Source organism: Dipodomys spectabilis, unplaced genomic scaffold (genome assembly GCF_019054845.1).
Source record: "Dipodomys spectabilis isolate Male_0828 unplaced genomic scaffold, ASM1905484v1 ptg000059l, whole genome shotgun sequence".
Taxonomy (NCBI): Eukaryota; Metazoa; Chordata; class Mammalia; order Rodentia; family Heteromyidae; genus Dipodomys; species Dipodomys spectabilis.
This window is the reverse complement of record NW_024870736.1, coordinates 305635-328006: the sequence shown is the minus strand read 5'-3', so window position 1 is coordinate 328006 and position 22372 is coordinate 305635. Positions and strand designations below refer to the sequence as shown.

Genomic DNA, 22372 nt, shown 5'->3' with positions numbered 1-22372 from the left:
ACCACAGAGCTAGCTGGGAGCCAGCTTCATGCTGCTGCCCATAAGGTACAGGCCTAGGCCTCTTCATCTGCAGGTGGCTCGCCACTAAATGAGAAGTGGCCTGGTGACAGGGGAAGTAGATGTCTAGGTCTTTGAAGCCTCCTTCTCCTGAGGCTTGGATGGCACACATTTGCCATCTATTCAGACCATTTTGATACAGCCAAGTACTCCCTGTGTACCAGGAACAGTGTGCTATTAAATACTTATAAAGGTTACACATTTTTACCTCGCTCAGTAAGTCATTATTTATAAACTGAACACTTCTATAATAATAGAAACAGAAATTGTTCATCAAACGCTGTAACTGCACTATGCTAGGCATGTATTATTCCACTCAATCTGCACAACTTTATGAGGTAGGTATTACATTGGCCTAGTCACAGAGAAGAAACTGAAGCACAGAGAAGTTAAGTCATCTGCCTCCATCTGTTTTGACAGCAGGCCATGTGATAGAGCTGTAATTCAAATGCAGACCCACCTGATTCTGAAGCTGTACAATTAACAACTCTGCCAATGCAAGCATCCATAAATCTTAGAGAACAATTATAAATAAAGGGATTTTGCAAGGTACTTTTACACTATTAGATACTCCACATCATACTGTAACTTTGAATCATTGTTCAAACTTTATTTCTGCCTTGGATCTTCCTATCTTTTAATTGCACTCTTCTATAAAGTACAAAAGTTTACATTTCATAGTGTAAACTCAGGGGCTGGGGGTTTAGCCCAGCGGAAGGGTGCCCGCCTGGCGCGCACAAGGCTGTGGGTTCGGTTCTCAGCCCTGGTTTAAAAAAAAAAAAAAAAGACACACAGTGTAAACTCATTGTTTTATAGAAGTTTCTTCTAAGATCAGAGGAAAATACATCTCAAAGACCTGTTTATATGGCAGATGCTACATTAGAACAGAATCATTGCAAGGCATGCATCTGCTGTTTTGAACTTAAACCAGAAATGGAACATTTCCAAAGTCTTTTCATTGTACAAATTTTAATATGCCAGATGCCTGGAAGCATTGGAAATTAACTACCAGTAGAACAAATTAGTCCTTCAACCACAAGTATTCTGTACCTGAAAGTCTTCCCAATTAAATTCTAGCTACTCTATTTTTTTCCATGATTATAAAAGAAAAAGGAGGCAAGGAGAAAGGTAGGCAGGGAAGCAGAAATAGCAAAAGAGGGAGGGGGAAGGAAGAGAGAGACGGAGAGAGATATGTGGAGGGAAAGGGAGAAGGAGAGAGAGAGAGAGAGAACAGATTCCAAGGCTTATAAAGATTGTTAAGGCCCCTGAAAGACTTGTTCCTTAGAGTAGCACCAGGTGGGGCCTGGAAGAGGTCTTCATGTCATTAGGGCACACTTTCTTTTTCTTTTTGACTTTACAGCCATGAGGTAAGTGGCTGTGCTATGCCATGTGCTCTTGTCATGATGTTCTACCCACTGCCTCTCCCTCGTCATGGACCACTGTAAAATAAAATGTCTTTTCTTTGCTAAGATGGTTATCTATTATACCTGTGGAAAGCTTGCTCATACACAGCCACATAAAAATAGACTTTAATTCAGAAGGGCTCTAAAATATGTCAAGCTTTACTGCTCATGAGAATCTCCCTGATTCCTCAGATAAAGGGAGTCATTGGTTCATGGCTAAGGTCATATCACCTGGTTCTGAAGATGCTGTCATCTCCAGAAAGATGTCAGTGCTCTCTTATTTACAATAATTCTACTAGAGTGAAAAATCATGACATAATTACCCATTCTGGAATTAGAAAATAGAAACAGAGGCTTCTAGAGAACTATTTTGTCATCACCTCCACTGAAGGGAAAAATGACATTTGCTATAAAGGCTTAGAAGTGTGAACTTTCACACATGCAGCTCTGCTTTGAGTCCAAGGCAGACTTGCTACACAAGAGCTCATATTGCATACAACTAGTGTCCTCTCCGTGAGGAACATGGTGGGATTCCTGGGACATCAGAGAGGAATGCACACATTCATCTAATCAGCAAAGGAACCATCATAGGCCACCTACCATCTGGCAGATGTTTAAACTGTGATATGCCATCCACCCATTTTTCGCAGGTACTGGCTAGGTAGTCATACCCATACAGGACTTCCAGGGGCTTCCTTGCTTTCTCACTCCATTTAGAAACATCTCGGATACCTGAAAAACAGAAGTGTGGACAGGATGGGATTAATCTCTCTCTAAGATACTTTCTTTAACTCTCCCTAGCATATGTTTCTTCTGAACCTTACATTAACTGAGCTTGCAAGGCTCCCCAGGGCCTGTATGGGCCACACCTCACAGCTCTGCTCAGAGGTCAGGAAGCCTACTTCATCACCTTTCTTGTCTGTTCTGCTGAGCACCGGCCACAGCCCTGCAGTGTTTCCTGCATTCACAGATGATCATCTGTCTCCCTTCAGGACGTACACTAAGGGGAAGGGCATCTATACCAGGTCCTAGGCCCATGCCTTCTACTGAATGAAAATAGACTGGCCCTGAAAGCATAAAAGGAAATAGTCCCTTAACTTGACAGCATAACAGTACTGTTAAAGATTTCTCTTGGTGTCTGCAAGGATTGGATCCAGGAACCCCATAGATTCAAAAACTAGATGTTCAAGCTCTTCCTATATACTTTTTTTTCCCAGTCCAGGAGCTTGAGCTCAGCACTTGGACACTGTCCCTGAGCTTTAATTTTGCTCAAAGTTATTGCTCTACAATTTGAGCCATAGCTCCACTTCTGGCTTAATTTTTGGTAATTTATTTAGTAATTTACTTCCCCACATGGGCTGGCTTTGAGTCATGATCCTTGGGTCTCAGCCTGCTCCGTAGCCAGAATTACAGGTATGAGTTACCTGCTCCTGGCCCTCCCTTTTACTTTAAGTCATCTCGACATTATTTACTCTAGCTAACACAATTTAAATGCTAAACAAAATACTGTGTGACAAAAAGTCTACCTAAGTTCATCACAGACACACAGACATAATTTTCCTAATATTTTCAGCCACTCTTTCTTTCATTTCTCACTATTGGGGGTTGAACTAAGGGCCTTCTACTTACCAGGCAGGTACTATATTACTTGAGCCACACCCCAGTCCTTTTTTCTTTCATTATTTTCAAATGGGGTCACACACTTATGGCCTAAACATGATTTTCCTATTTTCACTTCCCTCATAGCTAAGCAAGTACCACCACACCCAGATTTTACTGATTGAGATAAAGGTCTTAAGAACTTTTTGCCCAGGCTAGCCGCAAACCACAATCCTCCTACTATGTATCCTCATGAACAGCTGGGATTATACGCATGAGCCAAAGTACCTAGCTTCAATTATGGTTTCTTGAATCCACATATGAAGAACCCCACAGATACAGATACAGACACCAACTCTGGCTACATAACAGCATTTTTCTGGCACACTGAGAAACACAAATAAATTACTAATTTTAAGTTATGGTATGGAAGAAATTGGGTATGAAAGTTAAATACAACTCTAAGCTATATAATAGATGATTCATTAGTAGAAAAGAAACAATAAACTCTGCCTTTAAATAGATCAATGCAAGTATATAGGTCAATATTTTCCACATTTCTTTAAGTACTGTGATAAAGATTCCAGTGTTCTCCAGCATTTTAGATATTGCTTAATGAAAGCTTGCAGAAGAGTAACTGAAACACAATATCTGAAAAATAATATAAATGAGTTGAATTCAAGTCTAATCTATACACAGCTCCAAATGGTTCTCAAGCAGACACTCAAAGGGAACTTTGCGAATGAGGAAAGACTGCTATTTACAACTACATCTCTCTTCTGAAGCAGTGGACCCCATTACAGCAGGCAGCTTGCTTCTGCCTCTGCAGACTGGTTTAAATATTCAGAGAGAGGCTGCAGTGAGGTGAATACAGAGGCTTTGAAGAGGTAAACTACTCCATATAGTAACGAAAAGACATCAGAGCGGCGAGAAGAAGCTTCCTGAATAGATTTGAGGAGTATAAAAAAAAAAGAGATTTGCAGAAAGAAAGAAAGAAACTGCAAGACAATATTGTAAAAGCCAGTGAAAAGATTCACTGTAGAGAGGCTGCAGGAGCAGCTCAGTGGCAAATCATACGCATGCCTGAGGCCCTGGGTTCAATCCCTAGCACCCTCTGCCCCAAATAATAAGATGATTCTGTAGATTCTTCTACTTTAGGCTATGGGGCAGAGGACAGCTTATGAGGGGACTTCTTGCAGTGGAACAATTGCATCATACACAGGCTGTAACTCTGACGCTGCGATGGCGTTGCAATGGGTGATAAAAACTAAGTAATGAGTAGAAGTAGATAAACAACTCTGCAGAAAAGAAAGAACCCTAAAAATCATTAGGGTAGCATGGTAACTCCACGGGTAGGACTACTCTAGGGGGAAAAGCAGACATCAATGGAGAGAAGTACACTAATTAGTCTGTTTTCAGATTAGGAGTGATTATTCCTCACTTGTGATGTAATTTCTGCACACAGGATCATTAGCAATTTCACCATGAGTTCTTATCCTGGAGATTCTACCATTCCTTCACCCAGGAAAAGGTAGGAGGATGCTCACAGCAACATCAGAGATAAACTAGCTATCTGCTAGTGGTAAAAGATTCAAAAAATAAGACTGCCATAATTACCCAATATTGTCCGTGAATACAACACAGCAATGACACTAAATGCTGCCAGTAGCATCCCAATAGATGTCAGAAATGTAAAGTACAAAAAAGAAGTCCGAGAAGGCAATATTGTTTTCATAAAGATACAGGACAGGGTTGAAGGGTGCGGGGAGGAAGAGGTAAAACGAGGAGAGGCAGTAAGACAACAAGAGTGTACGCAATGATAGCTCCTGGGCTCCACAGCAGGCGGACGAACATCATAATTCACATACGGTTAGGAACATAGGCTTAGAAGTCAGACTGCCTCAGTGTGAGTTCCAGCTCATGCACAGGTCAGCTCTGTGATAACTGAGCACGTTACTTAGCCTCTCTGCTAGTTCCCTCATCAGAACCATAACAAGTCTGAAATAAAGAAAAGTACGTTAACACCTGAACTATCAAATAGCAGTGCCTGGCATGTAACATACATTCAGAAATGTTCTTCATATTTATATATTTACTTTTGTTAATTTATCTCAATGGAAGACTGTTTGGCCCAAAGCATAATTACCACCAAAAATTAGGTAGTAATTATATTTAAGTTCTCAAAAATAATTATTTGAATCAAATTGTATGTTGATTCAGAACAGAACAGATCTGGATTCGACTTCTTTTGTTTAAGGCTAGTGCTCTACCACTTGAGCCACAGCTCTACTTCTGGCTTTTTTTAATATAGTTTAGTAGAGATAAGAGTCTCAAAGACCTTCCTGGTTGGGCTGGTTTGAACCTTGATCACCAGATCTCAGCTTCTTGAGTAACTAAGATTATAGGCATAGGATTATAGCCACTGGCAGCCAGCTGATATACTTTCTTTTTAGGCATAAAATCTGTGCTAAACCCTGGAACTGTAATAAGGAAAACTTGTTCACTCTTCATTAACAACATTAACATTATGAACCAGTTACAGCCAATATATACTCGGATGATACAAGGGTCTGCCTCAAAGGCCTTACAGTCTATTCAAGAATTTTTAAACAGCAGCCATACTGCAGCAATCCCTCCTCTCCATGAAACACAGATGCTTGAAATCGCAGATAGTATAGGACCCTATACATGTTTTTTCCTATGCATCTCCTATACTGTATATAGGAGATGTAGTGAATCAATTCACTACATATTCACTACATACATTCCTATACATACACACATGATAAAGTCTAATACATAAACTAGAAACAGTATAGGATCAATAACTACTAATAAGGGGCTGAGAAGGTGGCTCAGTGGTAGAGCGCTTGCCTTGCAATGCATGAGGCCGTAGGTTCAATTCCTCAGCACCACATAAGCAAAAAAAAAAAAAAAAGAAAAAAAGCCGGAAGTGGCGCTGTGGCTCAAGTGGTAGAGCACTAGCTTTGAGCTGAAGAGCTGAGGGACAGCGCCCAGGCCCAGAGTTCAGGCCCCACAACAGCACCCAAAAAAAAAAAAAGAAAAAAATAACTACTAATAAAATAGAACAACTATAACAATATACTGTAATAAAAATTTCCAGCAGTGTCTCTCAGGCTTTGAAGCCATATTAAATAAGCCATTATTGAATACAAGCAGTATGTTGTCTTAACTGTTGATCTTGTAACCAACATGGCTTCCTGTGACTAACCGGAGGATATCATACATGGTGTATATATTCTGGACAAGGACCACTCCTTGGTCCTTGGTCCTGGACAAGGACACTCCTACTCCAGAACGTAGTAACACAGACCAGGTCACTGAGTAGAATGGTGCATAATTTAAATTTATTTCTGGAATTTCCCATTTAAAATTTCAGACCAGGAATAATGAAAACTTGAAAGTAAAATCAAGTAAAATGAGGAACTACTGTATTCCAATGTACAAAAATGTAACAAAAGAGAAATCCAGCAGGAAGAAAAGGTCTATGGAAAGAGTGTAAGTTCCCATTTTAGATGTATATTTGAGGTATATCCAGAGCTACCAGATAAGAGAAGTCAATACAATGTTAAATGTCTGCGATTCAGAAGTTAAATAAAGCCAGGGCATGGGGGTAAGAGAAAAGTGCTAGACATGATGACACACACTGTAGTCCCAGCTCTTGGAAGTCTGGGAAGTCTGAGGCAGGAGGATTGCTTGAACTAGGAGCAACACAGCAAGGCTGTATCAGAGAGAGAGAGAGAGAGAGAGAGAGAGAGAGAGAGAGAGAGAGAGAGAGAGAGGCAGAACACATCAAGGGTGATATCCAAAGACCCCAACATCTCAGTCCCACAGAGAAGAGTGAGGACACATCAAAGCCAAAGAATGACCAAAGAGAAAGGGCAATGTCCAGAGAATACAGCAGCCTGAACTTCAGCACAGAAAAGCCTCAATAAGAGGAGTGTGGTCGATATTGCACACATATGAGCAAACACTGCAGTGAGCCTGCTGAAGGATCAAAGGACTGAAGGGCATCCAAGTGTCCAGTGGATTTGGCTATATATAAGCACTAGCTCCATTGGACCAGTGGGTTGGAAGACACCTGGTCAAAGATCAGACTAGGGGATAACATGGCAGCAATGATGGCCAGAAAGGGAAGAGATGCCAAACCAAAGAATAAAGACTATGGTGAATTTGAAAGACAGATTTATTTACTGTTCAGAGAGAAAGGAGAGTCAGAGCTGCACAAAGGTGAGCTCACACCACAGTGAGTGACACAGTCTTGAGGAAGAAGGACCACAGTGCAGGTCTGTGCAAGCGCCGCAGGATCTCTGAGGGAAGCATCACCAGGCCAAAGGAGTCTGGGATGCCTTCTGAGACAGGGTCTGGGAGCAGAGTATAGCAGTAAAAAAACATGGCTTTGAGGGGGATGTGGCTAGAAAGGAAGGCATATGCACAACAGCAGGTCCAAGGGCACAGGGAAATGAAGGGAAACGCAATGGCAATTCATTCCATGAGGGAGATGCACAGGATACCTCCTGTGAGCCCAAGAAAGGTTACTCTGGGGCTCTGGCTTACATGCCTGGGAAGGTCGTGGCTGATAGCTAGAGATAGTGCTTAGGGAAAAGAACAACTGAGCAGGATGGAATACGGAAAAGGTCAGGGAATAATGAGTTCAATTTTAGACCAGGGCAGATCATGTTCTGGGGAATAAAATGAGCTTTAATGAAAAGAATGAAATCATGCAAAGTATGTTTCCTGAATTTAATGGAATTTCACTACATATCAATAGCAGAAAGGTGTCTGGGAAAGCCTAAGTCTTTGGAGATTAGATATTATTCTTCTAAATACCTGAATCTCTATGGGTGAAAAAGGAAGTCTGAAGGGATATTAGAAAATATCTGAACTGACTGGAAATACAACTTATCAAAATTTGTAGGATGTTTATATTCAGTAGTGCGGGGGGGGGGGGGGGGAGTTACAGCATTAAAAGCTGAAAGAAGAAAGGTCTCAATGAGCCAAGATTCTACTTTGAGACCCAAAGGAGAGTGGGTGTTTAAAGCTCAAAGCAACTAGAATGAAGAGCAGAGCAGAAACAATGAAACTGAAAACAAAAATAGCAAAATAAATCAACAAAACCAAAAGCTGGTGCTTTGAATATAAAATGGCCCCAAAGGCTCATACATGGAAGTCCTGTCCCTAAGAAGGTGGTGCTATTGAAAGCTGGCTGGATCCTGAGGGTGCTGACTTCATCAATGGATAATTGGTAGATGAGTGGTAGAGGAATCAAGTCACTGAGAGCTTGTCTTTGAAGAGTGTCATGTTCCTTGCCTCTTTGCTTCTGTCCTCCATGAAGTGAGCAACTCTGTTGTGCTACATGCTCCCACAGCCAGGAAATTCTGCCTTGCAACAGATATACAGAAGTAGAGCCAGCCAAGCATGGACTGAAACCTCTGAAACTTTAAGCCAAAATAAGCCTTCCTTCCCTTTAATTGGAAATTAGACATTCAGGAATTTTGTCATAGTACTTGGAAAACTGACTAACATAGGGTTATTGCTTCAGTTCACAAAAACTTTTGCAGGGATGGGGAACATCTGGTCCATGGACCATATAACCATTTGCTATATGACAGGACAGACACTTCTTGTCAGTTGCCCATATCCTGTCTGCCTATGTTGATAATATTGTTTGGCTTGTGAATATTTGTTATAAATATCCAAATGAAGGTTCAATGCCTTCATATAAAATAACATTTATCAACGTGAACTCCAGGAAATGGAAAAAATAAAAATCAGTATCAAAATGCAAATGGCACAGAAATTCTTTTAACCAAAATACAAGGTTTCATATTCAACTACAATTTTTCCTTAACACTCATGTGGTTTTTCTATTTATTTTTGTTTTGTGGCGATGGATTCTCACTATGTAGCCCAAACCAGTTTATGATACACCTGTCTCAGCCTCCTGAAAGCTGGAGTAACAGGTGTAGACTACCGCTCCCAATTTTCACATTCTTTTAAATGAGGTTATGACCCACATTTCATATTCCTTCTCTTTCTTTTTGTGGTGGGAGTGCAGTTCAGTTGTGGAACTTGAACTCTGGGTCTGGGCGCTGTACCTGAGTTCTTCAGCTTAAAGCTAGTGCTCTACCTCTTGAGCCACAAAACCACTTCTGGCTTTCTGGAGATAAAAGTCTCATGGACTTTCCTGTCCAGACTGGCTTTGAACCATGATTCTCAGATTTCAGCTTCCTGAGTAGCTAGGATTACAGGCATGAACCATTGGTGTCCAGCTTTTCCTATTTCTTTTAAGATCATTATTCATAGGAGTAAACCAAGAACTGCCTTTCTTTGGCCTTTTTCTTAGTTCTGTGACTTTCCTAGGAATCCAATATTCTTCTGATATGAGATATGCAAACTGAAATGGACATATCAGTACATGGTTGGACTGAGACAGAAAGAAGTATAAGAAGAATCATCAGTTGGGTAATCCTAGCTACTCAGGAGGCTGAGATCTGAGGACCACAGTTTGAAGCCAGCCCAGGCAGGAAAGTCCATGAGACTCTTACCACCAATTAACTCCCACCCAAAAAAACCAGAAGTGGTGCTATGGCTCAAAGTGGTAAAGTGTCAACCTTGAGTGCAAAAGCTCAGGTACAGCACCCAGGCCCTGAGTTCAAGCCCTATGACCAACCGGAAAAAAAAAAGGATCATCATTGTGACATCTCCAATTGGCAGGACTTACCCTGATAAATCCTTTCATCTTCATCAGTGACATAGGCATTTGCTCCCCAAATCACCATCTTGCTGATGTAAGATGGGTACTTTGCAGCAGCAATGAGTGCGGTTATGCCACCATCACTCCAGCCCAGCAGGGAAACTTGCTCAAATTGCAGTGCCTGTGACAAATACAGAACAATGCAAGACACAGGTTATTGCTCCTCTCTAATAAAGGAGCCTGAGTCAATACTGATGAGAACCACTACAGGTATATTATCAGGAGGATCACTTAGTAGTAAAAGGAAAATCCTAGAGTCTTCTACTTGAGAACATGGTGCTTTCTCTCTATTAACTTGGGTATAAACATAATTGTCATAAAAACTTGTTTTGGATTACATGGGAACTATGTATCTTCTGGTTGGATGAAAATGTGCCAAGGAATAGGAGCAATGGAAATCATTTATACTTGGATATAACACCCATATTGGTGTGTGTGTCTGAATAAGGTTTTGAGAGCAAACCTGTGGATTTGAGAGGGAACTTGAAGTCACAGGCCACCCCTGGGGGAGCACACAGCTACAGACAAGAAGGAAGAGAATGGCAAAGCAGCATAAGTCATCAGTGAGACAACCAGGATTCTGAAAATGTGTTTGGCAAAGAAAATGGACACAGCCTCTGAGAGATGTTGCCTAGAATAAAACTAGAATGACTAGAAAGATAAACTGAAGCATTAACAAATATTACTCCAAGACATTTGGATGGGATATTGTGGCATAACTACTATAGATAATCATTTGGCACTAAGCTATAAATGAATGTATCTTCTATAACCCAATACATTGTCTCCCAAATTCACATGAAATTCTGGCAACTTATTTACAATGTCTACAATATTCTTCAGAATAGCAAGGAAAAAGAACTAAATCTACAAATAACAAAGTGTTTATTATACTTCTATTTATAATTAAAATCCAAATTAATTAGGTAACATCATGGAAAGACACAGTGTATCTACACAATGAAATCTGTAGGGGACAGGTGGAAGCCCCACAGTGAGTGCTGTTAACACAGACAGTTTTTTCTACATGTATGCAGAACAGAGTGAGTATGAACCAGGGGATGATTCAGATTCCAGGTGGATGGGAGGTGGGGGAGTGAGGCAGTGTGAGATCAGTACTCCGAATGTCATGGAATTTAAAACTTATGATCACAATAGTAAAAAAGTTCCATTTCAATTAAAAAGTTACATTTCAAAAAGCTAAAAGAAAGTATCTTGAAAGTTTTTATCATAAAGAGGTGATAAATGTTCAACCTAATTTGAACATTATATAATGTATAAATGAAAACATGCCATATTAATATGTATAATTTTATGTTTTAATGTATCAGCTAAAATAAATTAAAATTTAATTTTAAAAAGAATTTAAAACTTTATGAAGCTAGGTGCTGGAGGCTCATGCCTATAATCCTATGTAGGAAGCTAAGATCTGAAGACTGCAGTTCAAAGCCAGCCTGGCTGGGAAAATCTGTGTAACACTTATCTCCAATTAACCACCAAAAATCTAGAAATGAAACTGTGGCTCAAGTGGTAGAATGATAGCCTGCAAAGACCTCAAGGACAGCACTCAGGCCTAACTTCAAGCCTCATAACTGGTGTACACACACACACACACACACACACACACACACACACACCCCTTTATGAATTATTCTGGAATTTTCCACTTAATATTTCTAGACTGCATAGAAAGCAGAACCATGGGTAAGGAGGACATCTGCAGCCTGCAGCTACTGTAAGACAGATGCAAATGCAGCTACTGTAAGGAAGAGGTGTTTCCTTAACAAGTTGGTCACTGAAAACAAAGAGTTGGAAGAATGTTAAATATAGTGCATGCCATCAGAACAAGTGTATTTATATATGACCTGTCAGAAAGGCAAAGCCTTAAAAGTCTTTGCAGTGGTGTCTTTAAGTACTAGACTGTGTGATATATCTACTTACTTCTTTGTATCTCTTGGAACTCTTTGGATTCTCAGGGGTGGGGAAACTTTCTTCTCCCAAGGGTCATCTGGATATTTATAACATCATCCCTGGGCCATATAAACTTATCAACATAGGCAGATGGATGGTAGACTAACAAGAATGTTCAGTCACGTAACAAAATTGTTTTGTAGGTCAGATGTTCCCCATCCCAGTTCTACAGGAATCATAGAGTATTGCCTTTGTTTAAAGAATGACAAAAAATAAATGAAGACAGTCCCAGCCATCCCCCCTCTCCTAAGTAGTTCCCTGGAACCCACCTTCATCAAGTCAACTGCATCTTTTGCATCTCTTTCAAAAAAGTCCAGTGGGAAGTCTCGATCTGGAGGTCTAGAGTGTCCATAGCCTCGAGGATCCCAGGCAATTACTGTGAAGAGCTTCTTATTCAGGCTGCTAAGCTGGGGTGCAAAATCAGTCCCTCCGCTTCCTGCAAACCGCCATTGTGTTACACACTAATTAATGCTTTGTTCTATCAAACACATCAGGGTGAAAAAAGATGCAATAATAATCTCAAAACAAGGGAGTTAGCTGCTATTCTGAACATAATCAGGAAAGTAGTCTCAGAATGACTCAATCATTTACTAGGGGCTTGTAGCCTTGCTGCTCATTGCCCCCTAGTGGCTATTTTCAGGACAGGGGTCTTGACTATTCATTGAATCTAGTATTACTTCCGCCTTTAAAAATTAATGAAACTGTATGGAAATAAACATACGGATATGGTTTAATTCTTTATTGCCTGTCTTCTCATAAGAAATTACTTATAAATAAGAAATGTCACAATAAAATCTGTAATGATCTTTGACCCAAGTTATTCAAAGGAAATTCTAAACTTCCAGACGGCATTTTACTAAGCTAAAATGAATAGTCCTGAAGATTTTATTCTATTAGAATTAGAAACCAGGAAATAAGCCAAACACCAGTGGCTTATGTGTACAATCCTAGCCACCCAAGAGGTTGAAATTAGAGAACTGAGGTTCAAAGCCAGCCCAGACAGACAAACCCATGTGACTCTTAGCTTCAGTTAACACACAAAGCTCAAAAATAGAGGTGTGAGTCCAGTGGCAGAGTGTCAGACTTGAGCAGAAAAAGCCAAGATAGAGCTCCATGCTCAGAGTTCTAGCCAAGGAAGGAAGAAAAGAAGGAAGGAATGAAGGAAGGAAGGAAGGAAGGAAGGAAGGAAGAGAGGGAGGGAGGGAGGGAGGGAGGGAGGGAGGGAGGGAGTAACTAGGAAATTAAACATTGAAATGGGAAAAGAAGGAGGTTCAACTATGGAAAAAATCAAATTAAGTTTGCTTTATCAAAAAGTACAGAACAGTTTATGATAGCAAGTAGAACTTTTCTCAAGTTTGGGTAACCTTGACTGACAGTTCCCAGCTAGCCATATGGTCACATAGCCTGTGGTATGCACACACCCACTGGGCAGCAATGGAAAGAAGAGCTCAGTCCTGTAACAGATAGGCATTTACCAGTAAAAGTTACTTGATTCTGAAGACACAGAATTTAGGCCACAAAGGGACTCTCAGAGCTGTAGCAATGTCTTTCCAGTGGTGAGGATCACTAATATTATAAAGGCCATTATTCTTCCTTTCAAGGCACCCCTTCCTAAAAACCAGGTAAATCAATCACAATGCCCAAGCCAAAAAAAGCAATGGATTTCTAGCTGTGTCTATTGTTCTGACACACAAGCTTCTCCTATGCCCCTGAGTGGAGGGCGCCTCTGTAAGGAACTGTCCTAAATGCAGGGCAAAAGACAGGGAGATGGGGGAAGGGAACAAGCTACAGAAAAATTTCAAAATGACAAGACATTTTGGCCCATGTGTATACATTTGAAAACCAAGACCAGGAATAGTAAACTTTTAAACAAGTGTTAAAGGAGCATATATTCGTTACCAGGAAATAGTATTTAAGGGCTCATGGGGAGGAGGACTGAATATGGAGAGGAGAAACACTCTTATTTTTCATCTGAAAATTTTGGAATCATGGAAATGTTTTCTATAACAAAAAAATGGTAAGTTTTTGTGCCTGGTTAATTATTGATGTACTAAAATAACAGAACTCTAACTTGGTAAATTGATTTTAGCTTGACATTACCTAATGTATCTCATACAGTGACATCAGAAAAACTCAGTCATAAATACCACCTACAAAGATGCTTCCCTAGCTACAATGGTATTGTATCTGTTCAAGCTTGGACAATTAGAAAATCAATTGAGAAAGAACCAAAGCACAAGGAAATAAATATATACTTGGATTCTTAACTAAACAAAAGATAAAGTGACAATCCTAAGCCTCATAAAACTAACATGTGGATATCCTGGGCTCACTATAAATTTTCCCTCTGAACTTCCTACATCTGGACTACTGTGAAATGAAGTTGAGATTCAGTGGGCTTTACTATTCTCACACATTGAGAATGGGCAATATGTTAATCTCATTTTAATTTAAAAAAAAAAAGATTTTATACTGGCTGCATGTGGAAGGAAGCCCTTATAATCCCAGGACTTGGGAGACTGGAGCAGGAAGATGGAGAGTTTGAGCCACCTTGCCTCAAAAAAAGAGGCTTTAAGCATCTTGTTCTTAGCTCTAATCAATCATGTCAACCACAACAGTGAGCAATCATCCTGGTTTTAGCTCTACGGAGCCCATACTATGGAAAACTTCTCAATCTCCAGACAACTGGAACAGCAGCTCATTGACTCCTATCACCTGCCCCATTCTCCCACGCCCCTTTTCCTGACCACTGTCGTCCTCAAAGGTAACTGGTTTCACAGTGTTCTCAATGGGTAAACTAAGTACTTATAGGAAGCAAAAGTATATACAGTAGAAACAGATTTATTTTCTGAATAATCCTAATGTGACTCTAGCAAATATCCCTTAAAACATTTTGGCATCGTACTAAGATTAACCATCAATGTTGGACATCTAGTAACATGATTATAGCATAGAGAACACAAAGGATGCACTCAATATATCCATTAAAAATATCCAGACCAAGCATCCCAGGAAGCAGCAGGACTGCATGAGCACCCTCTCCTGTCAGCTGATAATGAAGGTGAACGCCATTCACAGCAACTTTGGCAGAGGTCACAGTGGTGCTAAAAGAAAAAGAAAAATCCCAAAGGAAAATCATTTAGTACACCAACCTTAAACTTAATATGAAAGAAATGCCTTTCACAAGCATGAGGCGGCACCACAGCCCTCTCAGGCATCACGGATAGGGAATTGTGCGTCAGCTTTTAGCCCCCCACTGTAATATGAACAGCAGATCTGTATCTTCCCATTGGAATCTGCTGCTGCAGCCAGCCAGGGGCTTACCTGACAAAAGCACCACGAGGGTTGCTGAAATCAATACCCATCAGATATTCCCACAGTCCTGAGGGGCTGGAAGTCATCGGTACCCACATGCAGGTTCATATGGAGCTGTGCACATTGAAATATAAGAGCTGGCAACAGGAACAGAGACTGAAGCTAGATCTGTACCCCAGCAGATCTAGATCAGCTATCTGGACCTTCAGCAGCCTTGGAAATACCCTCAAGGTGGGCTTGTCACCAGGGGTCCCCAGTGAAGGCCCTGATCTCAAACTATTATTTAGGGGCAGCACTTCTTGTGTCACCTGGCTACCTGCAGCAGGACTTAGGAACACCAGATGTACTGACATGGTCTTGCTGATTGTTAACATGCAGATATATTTCTGTATGGAACAGGGCTTTTCTAAATCACTGAAGTGTGGCATGGCACACACATACTCCTGTGTACCCATGGGTGGACCATTCAATTCCACCTTCCAGCACTGTGTCATGTGTGCCCAGGACAAGGCCTCAAAACAGGGCTGCTGCCAGTGTCTGTCCTGTCAGAGGCTCTATATGCCTTTCCCAATGCTCCAGAACAGACCATCCAGGGATATGCACTGGTACTGCCTGTACCAAGCTCCTATGCCATGCTCCAAGAGCTTTCCCAACCACCTATTATACAGAAGACAATCATGTGTACAGGAGATACATGACATGTCAGGAGAGATGCTGAGAGAAACCATATGACTACCTCATAGACATCCACAGTGTTTTTAAAGGAAAAAAATCCCGTTTCCTCATTTCCTTTCATCTGACTTGCTAACTTCATTCAAGTAATGAGGAGAACAGGAAAAAGGATATGTTGAATGGACTAGTACATCAAATCTTAACTCAGTTTTTGGAAAATTGTAAGATGAAATTGGGAAGAAGATGTGAGATAACATAAACTCCTTATCTGCAGAAATATTACTAAATCAGCAATAGTAAAACCATTAAGCAATGTCAGTACAACACTGATTCTACCAATTTCCTAATTATTAATCTCCTATTCCTCTAAAATCTACCTCATTGTTAGGATGACATCAGCTATCTCAGGATCAAAATAGAAATAAATCAATGTAGTCAGGAAATAAAGACTCACTTTAGCACACATTCATTTATTGATACATCTGTTTTGGTCCCAATTGAGCAAGGGGGGCAATAAAGACAGGGGAGATTTGCTCTGCAAACCTTCAAGAGGACTAGTATGATTGAGGAAAAAAGCTTGAGACACCTGGATGGGACAACAGTTCCTGATGGTATTTCCTGTATTTTCTTAAACAAGGCCAGTCCCTGAGGAGAGCGAACAGCACTTTCAGGGTTTGCATTAGCTATACCAGAAGTCAACCTGTACTCTCCCCATCTTTCCCAATGCATAAAACGCATGGCTTCAGGTTAAGGTTGCTGGTAGAACTCCCTATACCTCTGCACCCCTGCAGAGCACCGGCTCACAGGCTTCTTTCCTTCATTTTCTATGACTATTCCCATTTCTCCTGTAAAAACCTAATTTCCCTCAGCTGGAAGGATGCTTTGACTGCCCATTCCAAATGTGCCTTTTCTAGTTTTCACTGTCCCCAAATCTCTTGGCTGTCTAAAAGAAAATCGGAGTCAAAAATCAGGTAGGCTTTAAAGTTCAGCTTCATGGGAGTCAATGCTGGGGAAGGATTTTCAGGGCATAGGATTTTGAAGGTGGCTCTGGAAGAGAGATAGCTCAGGTCAAAGCTGGGTAGGATCTGGAGAGAAGAAAAGTAGCTTTTGAGATGAATTTCCAAAGATGGGTAAAATTCTGAGAAAAGAATGTCATAGTGAGGGCACTTCAGAAAACCTAGCATGACCAAAGGTCCAAGTTCAACAGAAAGAATGTGAAGGCAGAGGGAGCCAGGGTTGGCATCCAATGGTGAAGGGTTTGCAGCTAGAATAAGGAGAGAGGCTTTCCCTAGTGCTCTGTCTACTCCTCCTATAACTAGTGCACCCAAGGGACCTGTATCGACACATCAGCCCATCCCTTGGGGATGCCACACATCTTTCACCCATCTGTGAGTAAGTGTGTATAAGAGGGAGAGTAGAGGACTATTTGTTCATAAATAGAACAAAAGCAAATCAACTTCAAACAAAAGGAAAAGGTTTATTTTTAAAGACAACAAGGTTACTGAAAGCTGTATTTCCACAGAAATGCAGATATCTGGACTGAATATAACACTTTTGCTCCAGCTTATCAGAAGGCCTCTTAAAACAGGCCTCAGATTAACAACTATGTGCACACTGGAAGAAAATTAGATCACACAGACAAGGTCCTCAATAGCCCTAACAGCTATTTACTATTTGAATCACATTCGAGATAAAATTTCCCTAATATTTGGATAGAAAAAAAAAGAAACAAAAGACAAAAATCTATCCTTTTCCTCTGGCTGTCAATTTGTCTTTTCCAACCTTTCTCCCTTCCTAATAACATCTCTCAAACCCAAGTGTTCCAAAGGAGGCATGTTAATTAGGATTACTTAATAATTTACTTACACACACAAACACACACATACACACGTGCATGTGGGCACACACACATACACACACAAACACACACACACAAACACACACTGGGACAATCCTGAGAGACATTCAATAATCCTGGGGTAAGCCCTGGGAGCCGCTTTCAAAACTACCTAAACTTCTACCAGCATGGTGGTATGCACCTGTAATCCTACTAGAGAGGTGGAGACCGGAGGATGGCTCCTAGAAGGTGGCAGAAGCGAAAAAGTTAGCAGACCCTATCTGAAAATAAACTAAAGAAAAAAGGGGCCAGGTGCTGGTGGCTCATGCCTATAATCCTAGCTCCTCAGGAGGCTGGCTGGTCCCAGTTCAAAGCCAGCCAGGCAAACAAATCCAAAAGATTTTTATCTTCAATTAACCAGACAGAACTCTCTCTCAAGAGAGAGCCAGTACCAACACATACATGTGTGCTTGTCACACACACACAAAGGCTGGGGTGTGGCTCAAGTGGTAGACATTGAGTTCAAACCTCAATACCACCAAAACACACCAAAACTTTACCAAATTTATGTATTTCCTAAATACCTACTTTGTGCTAAGGCTATGTCTTTCTGCAGCCTGGAGTCAATCAGGAGATGAGTAAAGTAACCTTGCACTAACATTCACAGTGTATCACATGCAGTCCTATGAAAGAGAAGCTATGGGACAGAGACTCTGGAGTAAGGTTCAAGTCACCAAATTCAATCCACCTTCACCAACAGCTCCATGGTCATCTATTCAGTTCCTTTTTCACAAGAGCATTTCCTGCCTCCTACTATTTCAGTGGGGCTCAAACTTCAATCTGAATCATCTGCCAAACTCCTAAAAGATCCCTGGGCTGCACTACATGAAAACATCAAAAAAAAATCTGGACTGGAAGCTAGGCTACTACATTATTTTAATTTCTCTAGGAAATTCAAAGAAGCAATCAACATTGAAAACACATGTACTAAGAACGTTAATTTCTTGGAAGATAAAATTCCTACAATTCCCTGAAAGCATGCTTTCCCACCTAAGATTTGTCCTTGACTTCCTTTTCCGAAGGGCTACGTCAATTTTGTGACTGGGAAGAGGGTAAGAAGCACAATGGTACTGAGGGGGCAGAGCTGCTCCCCTCAGAGAGAGACACGGACTCTGAGGGAGAGGGAATGACATTACAGCTTTAGCAAATAACTAAATTACAGCCAACATTTGTCACTGAGTCTGTACTCTGTCTACTGGGAACTTATTTAATATCACCCTGAAGTGCACATTACACTTAATATTACCATAGAGGAAGTGTAGATTAAAGGATCAGGTAATCCAATCAGCACTCACAACTTGCCGTGCAGAGAGGAGCATCTGAGGGATTCAGCTTCACATTTAGCTTAGCAACAAAAAACCATTCTCAGTTTACGCTCACCTATCTCTTATAAACTAGCCATCTTTTGTAACGAAGTATTAGTTAATCTTAGGACTTGAATTCACATGAATATTGGGAATTAACGTCTATACTTTTTATATATTGTATCATTACTTACACCTTTATTGCTTGAATTGTTACTAAATATACCTCCTAATTACTGATTATTTATGGCCCTAGGCCATTCACATTCATTATTTCAAATTCTCACAAACTCTGCAAGGCAAGAGTCTAGGAAGCAGTAGTAATAGTTTTCTCTCCAATCTCAGTGCAAAGTGTCCCCAGCAGGGCTCAGGCACTGGGGTAACATTCAGTCTGACTGCCAGGTAGAGGTGGTGGCAGGCACTGGGGAAGGATAGGACCAGGTCTTTGACAGGGTGTCCCAAGGTTGAACTCAGAATTTTTTTTTTCATTGAGGGAGTAGGGGATGAGAAAGCAATAGAGTTATTCTTAACATTATATATATATATATATATATATATATATATACATATATATGTAATATGCCTGAAACAACACAATGGAATCCTTTGGTGCAATGAATACAAAAACTTTAAAAAGAAGAAGGAGGAGGCGGAGGAGGAGGAGGAGGAGGAGGAGGAGGAGGAGAAGGAGAAGAAGGAGAAGAAAGAGAAGAAGGAGAAGAAGAAGAAAAGAATGACAGGGGAAAAAAAGTGAAACAGGTTTGGAAAAGGGTGAGGTCCAGTGGGAGGAGAGGAAGAGTAAACAAAAGCAGGCGGGTGAGGAAAAATATGGTTAGTTTATTTGCATGTTTGAAAACAGATCCAAGAAACCTATTGCAATTGTTTTAAAATGGGGAAGTGGGATGGAGAGAGTACAATAGGGAGTAAGGCTGGTCTGTGAGCGTTGTTCACATGTGTGGAAATGGCACAATAAAACCCCTTGTACAAATAATGTATGCTAATAAAAAAAACCTTTTAGCAGATTAAGAGTCTGTAAATATTAATATTGTAACTGAGCACACAGGAAGAATATACTTTTTTTTTACTGAGCCAGGAACAAATTACCTTTGAGATTTCAAAACAAGAAAAGGGTGGCAATTCCAAACAACAGATTTACAAGCAAGTTTTTGGCAAACGGCTCAGTTTCAAGTTCAAAATACAAGCTGTTTTGAAGCAGTTTATTTCAGAAATGTTTTTACCCACTTACATGGGGCTGCCACCTCTTTTAAGGATTAGCCAGCACTACTTGTATTCAGATTGTGCTGGGTGATGTTCAACTGCATTGATAGGTGGCAGTGGAAAGTCCAGAGAAACCTGTTTCTTAAGAGAAAGGAAGAATGGTCTACAGAGGGAGCAAGGTGGCTAGGGTCTGCCTGCAACCATTACATTGCCTATCCTATCATCAGAAGTATGATACAGGTGCAACACAGTAACCACATCCAATCCCTTTCTGCAAATAGGAAACTAGATAAAATGCCTGGTTATCAGTCAACTTACATAACTGCAGCAATTGACATGTTTGTCCACCTGGACCAAAAGTCCTGAAAACCTTCTAAAAATTCTAAAGTAGTGAAAGAAACCCAAGTCAAATATGAAACTCAAGAGCTGGTCAATTACACTATGAAAAATGTTTAAGCTGGTCAGATTTGCTGTCCTTTCTTTTTCCAAACTAAGCTTTTTGTTTTTGTTTTTGGTTGGTCTTGGGTTTTGAGCTCTGGGCCTGAGCACTCTCCCTGAGCTCTTCAGCTCAAGGCTAAAGCTCTACCTCTTGAGCGGCAGTGCCATTTCCCAAACTAAGTTTTAAATCAGTAGCTTCTAAAGTAAAATCCTAAATGCCAGTAGAAATGCATGCTAACTGCATACATGCACTGTACATGTTTGTGTATGAGTGTGCACGTGTATGTGTAGGCATGTTAACTAGACCAAGAACTATAGGAGACTTCAAGTTGCTCCAACCCTGCTGTCTCTTGAGACTGTGCGCAGTCATTTTCTAGAGAGCAGGTCAGAAATGAAGCCAGGTTTCTTTTGTATCACTGTTTCAGCTGAAGGGAGGAGAGAAGGATTTCTGGGAAAAGATTAGGAGACTTGGAACCTACGGTTTCATGACTTCAGTGTGATCAGCACTCCAGAGCTAATTCTTAGGCTCTTCTTCCTCTTGGTGGAACTGTGGGTTTGAACGGAGGGCTTGTGCATGTTAGGCGGGCAGGCTTACTACCACTTGAGCCACAAGCCCAGCTCTTTGCTTATTCCTGGGGTAGGCCGGTGCTGGCGACCCTACCTCCACTGCCCGCGAAGCAGAGATTACAGGCGGCCCAGGCACACCCAAGGCAGGAGAGGAGGAAGGGGTCCGGGCAGAGCGCTCCTGGGCGCCCCTTCCAACCCGGGAGTCACGGGGAGTCGGTGCTGGCGCGCAGATTTACCTCCCGGGCCCCCGTCCGAGCGCCGACCACGCCGAACGACCCCCCGACCCTCCAGGGCCGCGGGGCGACACGTGCAGCCAGGCATGCGCATGCGCGGCCGCGGCGCTCGCACCCTGCCTCGCCGGATGGCCGAGGCCGGCTGCGGCCGACGCCCCGCCCGGCCCGGCCACGGGGCCGCCGCGCCCCTCGCGTGCTCCCCGTCCCGAGCGCACGACGCGGGGGCTCCCGGAGGAGGGGGCGCCATTACCGGAAGGCGGCCGCGGGCCTAGCTCGGGGTACGTGGAAGCCCGGCTTCAGCGGCGAGAGGAGCCATTTCAGCCGCAGCGCGCCGCGACAGCCCAGCGCTGCCGCCGCCATAGCTCCAGTCGGGGCGCCGCCACGAGTGCGCACGCGCGGTGCCCGGTGGCTGCTCTGGTCCGGCCCAGCTGAAAATCCCGCCAGGCTCCACGCTACGCCCGTCACGCCACGCCCACTGTCGTACGTCATGCCCTCGGCCAGACACGCCCCATCCGTCCCGCGGGCCTCCAGGCCACGTCCTCTGCTGCTCAGACCATGCCCTCTCTTAGCCAGCTGCCCAGGTGACCTGAGCCATGGGGAAGGAGTCCACCTGCCATCCTGCCTTCCCTGGCGGGGCCTCTCCTAACTTCCTGACCTCCCCATCCCCAGTGACCGCCTGCTGAACGTACTAGTGCCTGGTTCTCCATGCCAGTTACATCCATTAGGATGGTTACTATAAAAAATGCAGATTGGTGTCAACAAGGCTGTGGAGGAATGGAATTCTTGTACATGGTTGGTGGGAATGTAAAATGCTCTGGGGAAAGATAGTGGTTCCTTGAAAGGCTAAATGTAGAATCATTATATGATCCAGCAATCCTACTTTTGAGTGTATTCATAAAAGCATAAAGCAGGCTTTCCAC

The 22372-nt window shown here is 42.0% G+C and overlaps 1 protein-coding gene across 1 annotated transcript in view; it reads right to left on the bottom strand.

The window, feature by feature from the left end:
- Positions 1-21856, bottom strand: part of Bphl (biphenyl hydrolase like) — a 28050-nt gene extending 6194 nt beyond the window's left edge. The window contains exons 1-5 of the mRNA XM_042680312.1: positions 21703-21856; positions 14809-14912; positions 12078-12244; positions 9805-9958; positions 2061-2192 (exon numbers count right to left, since the gene is read on the bottom strand). Coding sequence (XP_042536246.1) covers positions 2061-2192; positions 9805-9958; positions 12078-12244; positions 14809-14912; positions 21703-21812 — 667 coding nt within the window. The 5' untranslated portion in view covers positions 21813-21856. The remainder of the gene's footprint in view (positions 1-2060; positions 2193-9804; positions 9959-12077; positions 12245-14808; positions 14913-21702) is intronic.
- Between the last annotated feature and the right edge of the window lie 516 nt (positions 21857-22372).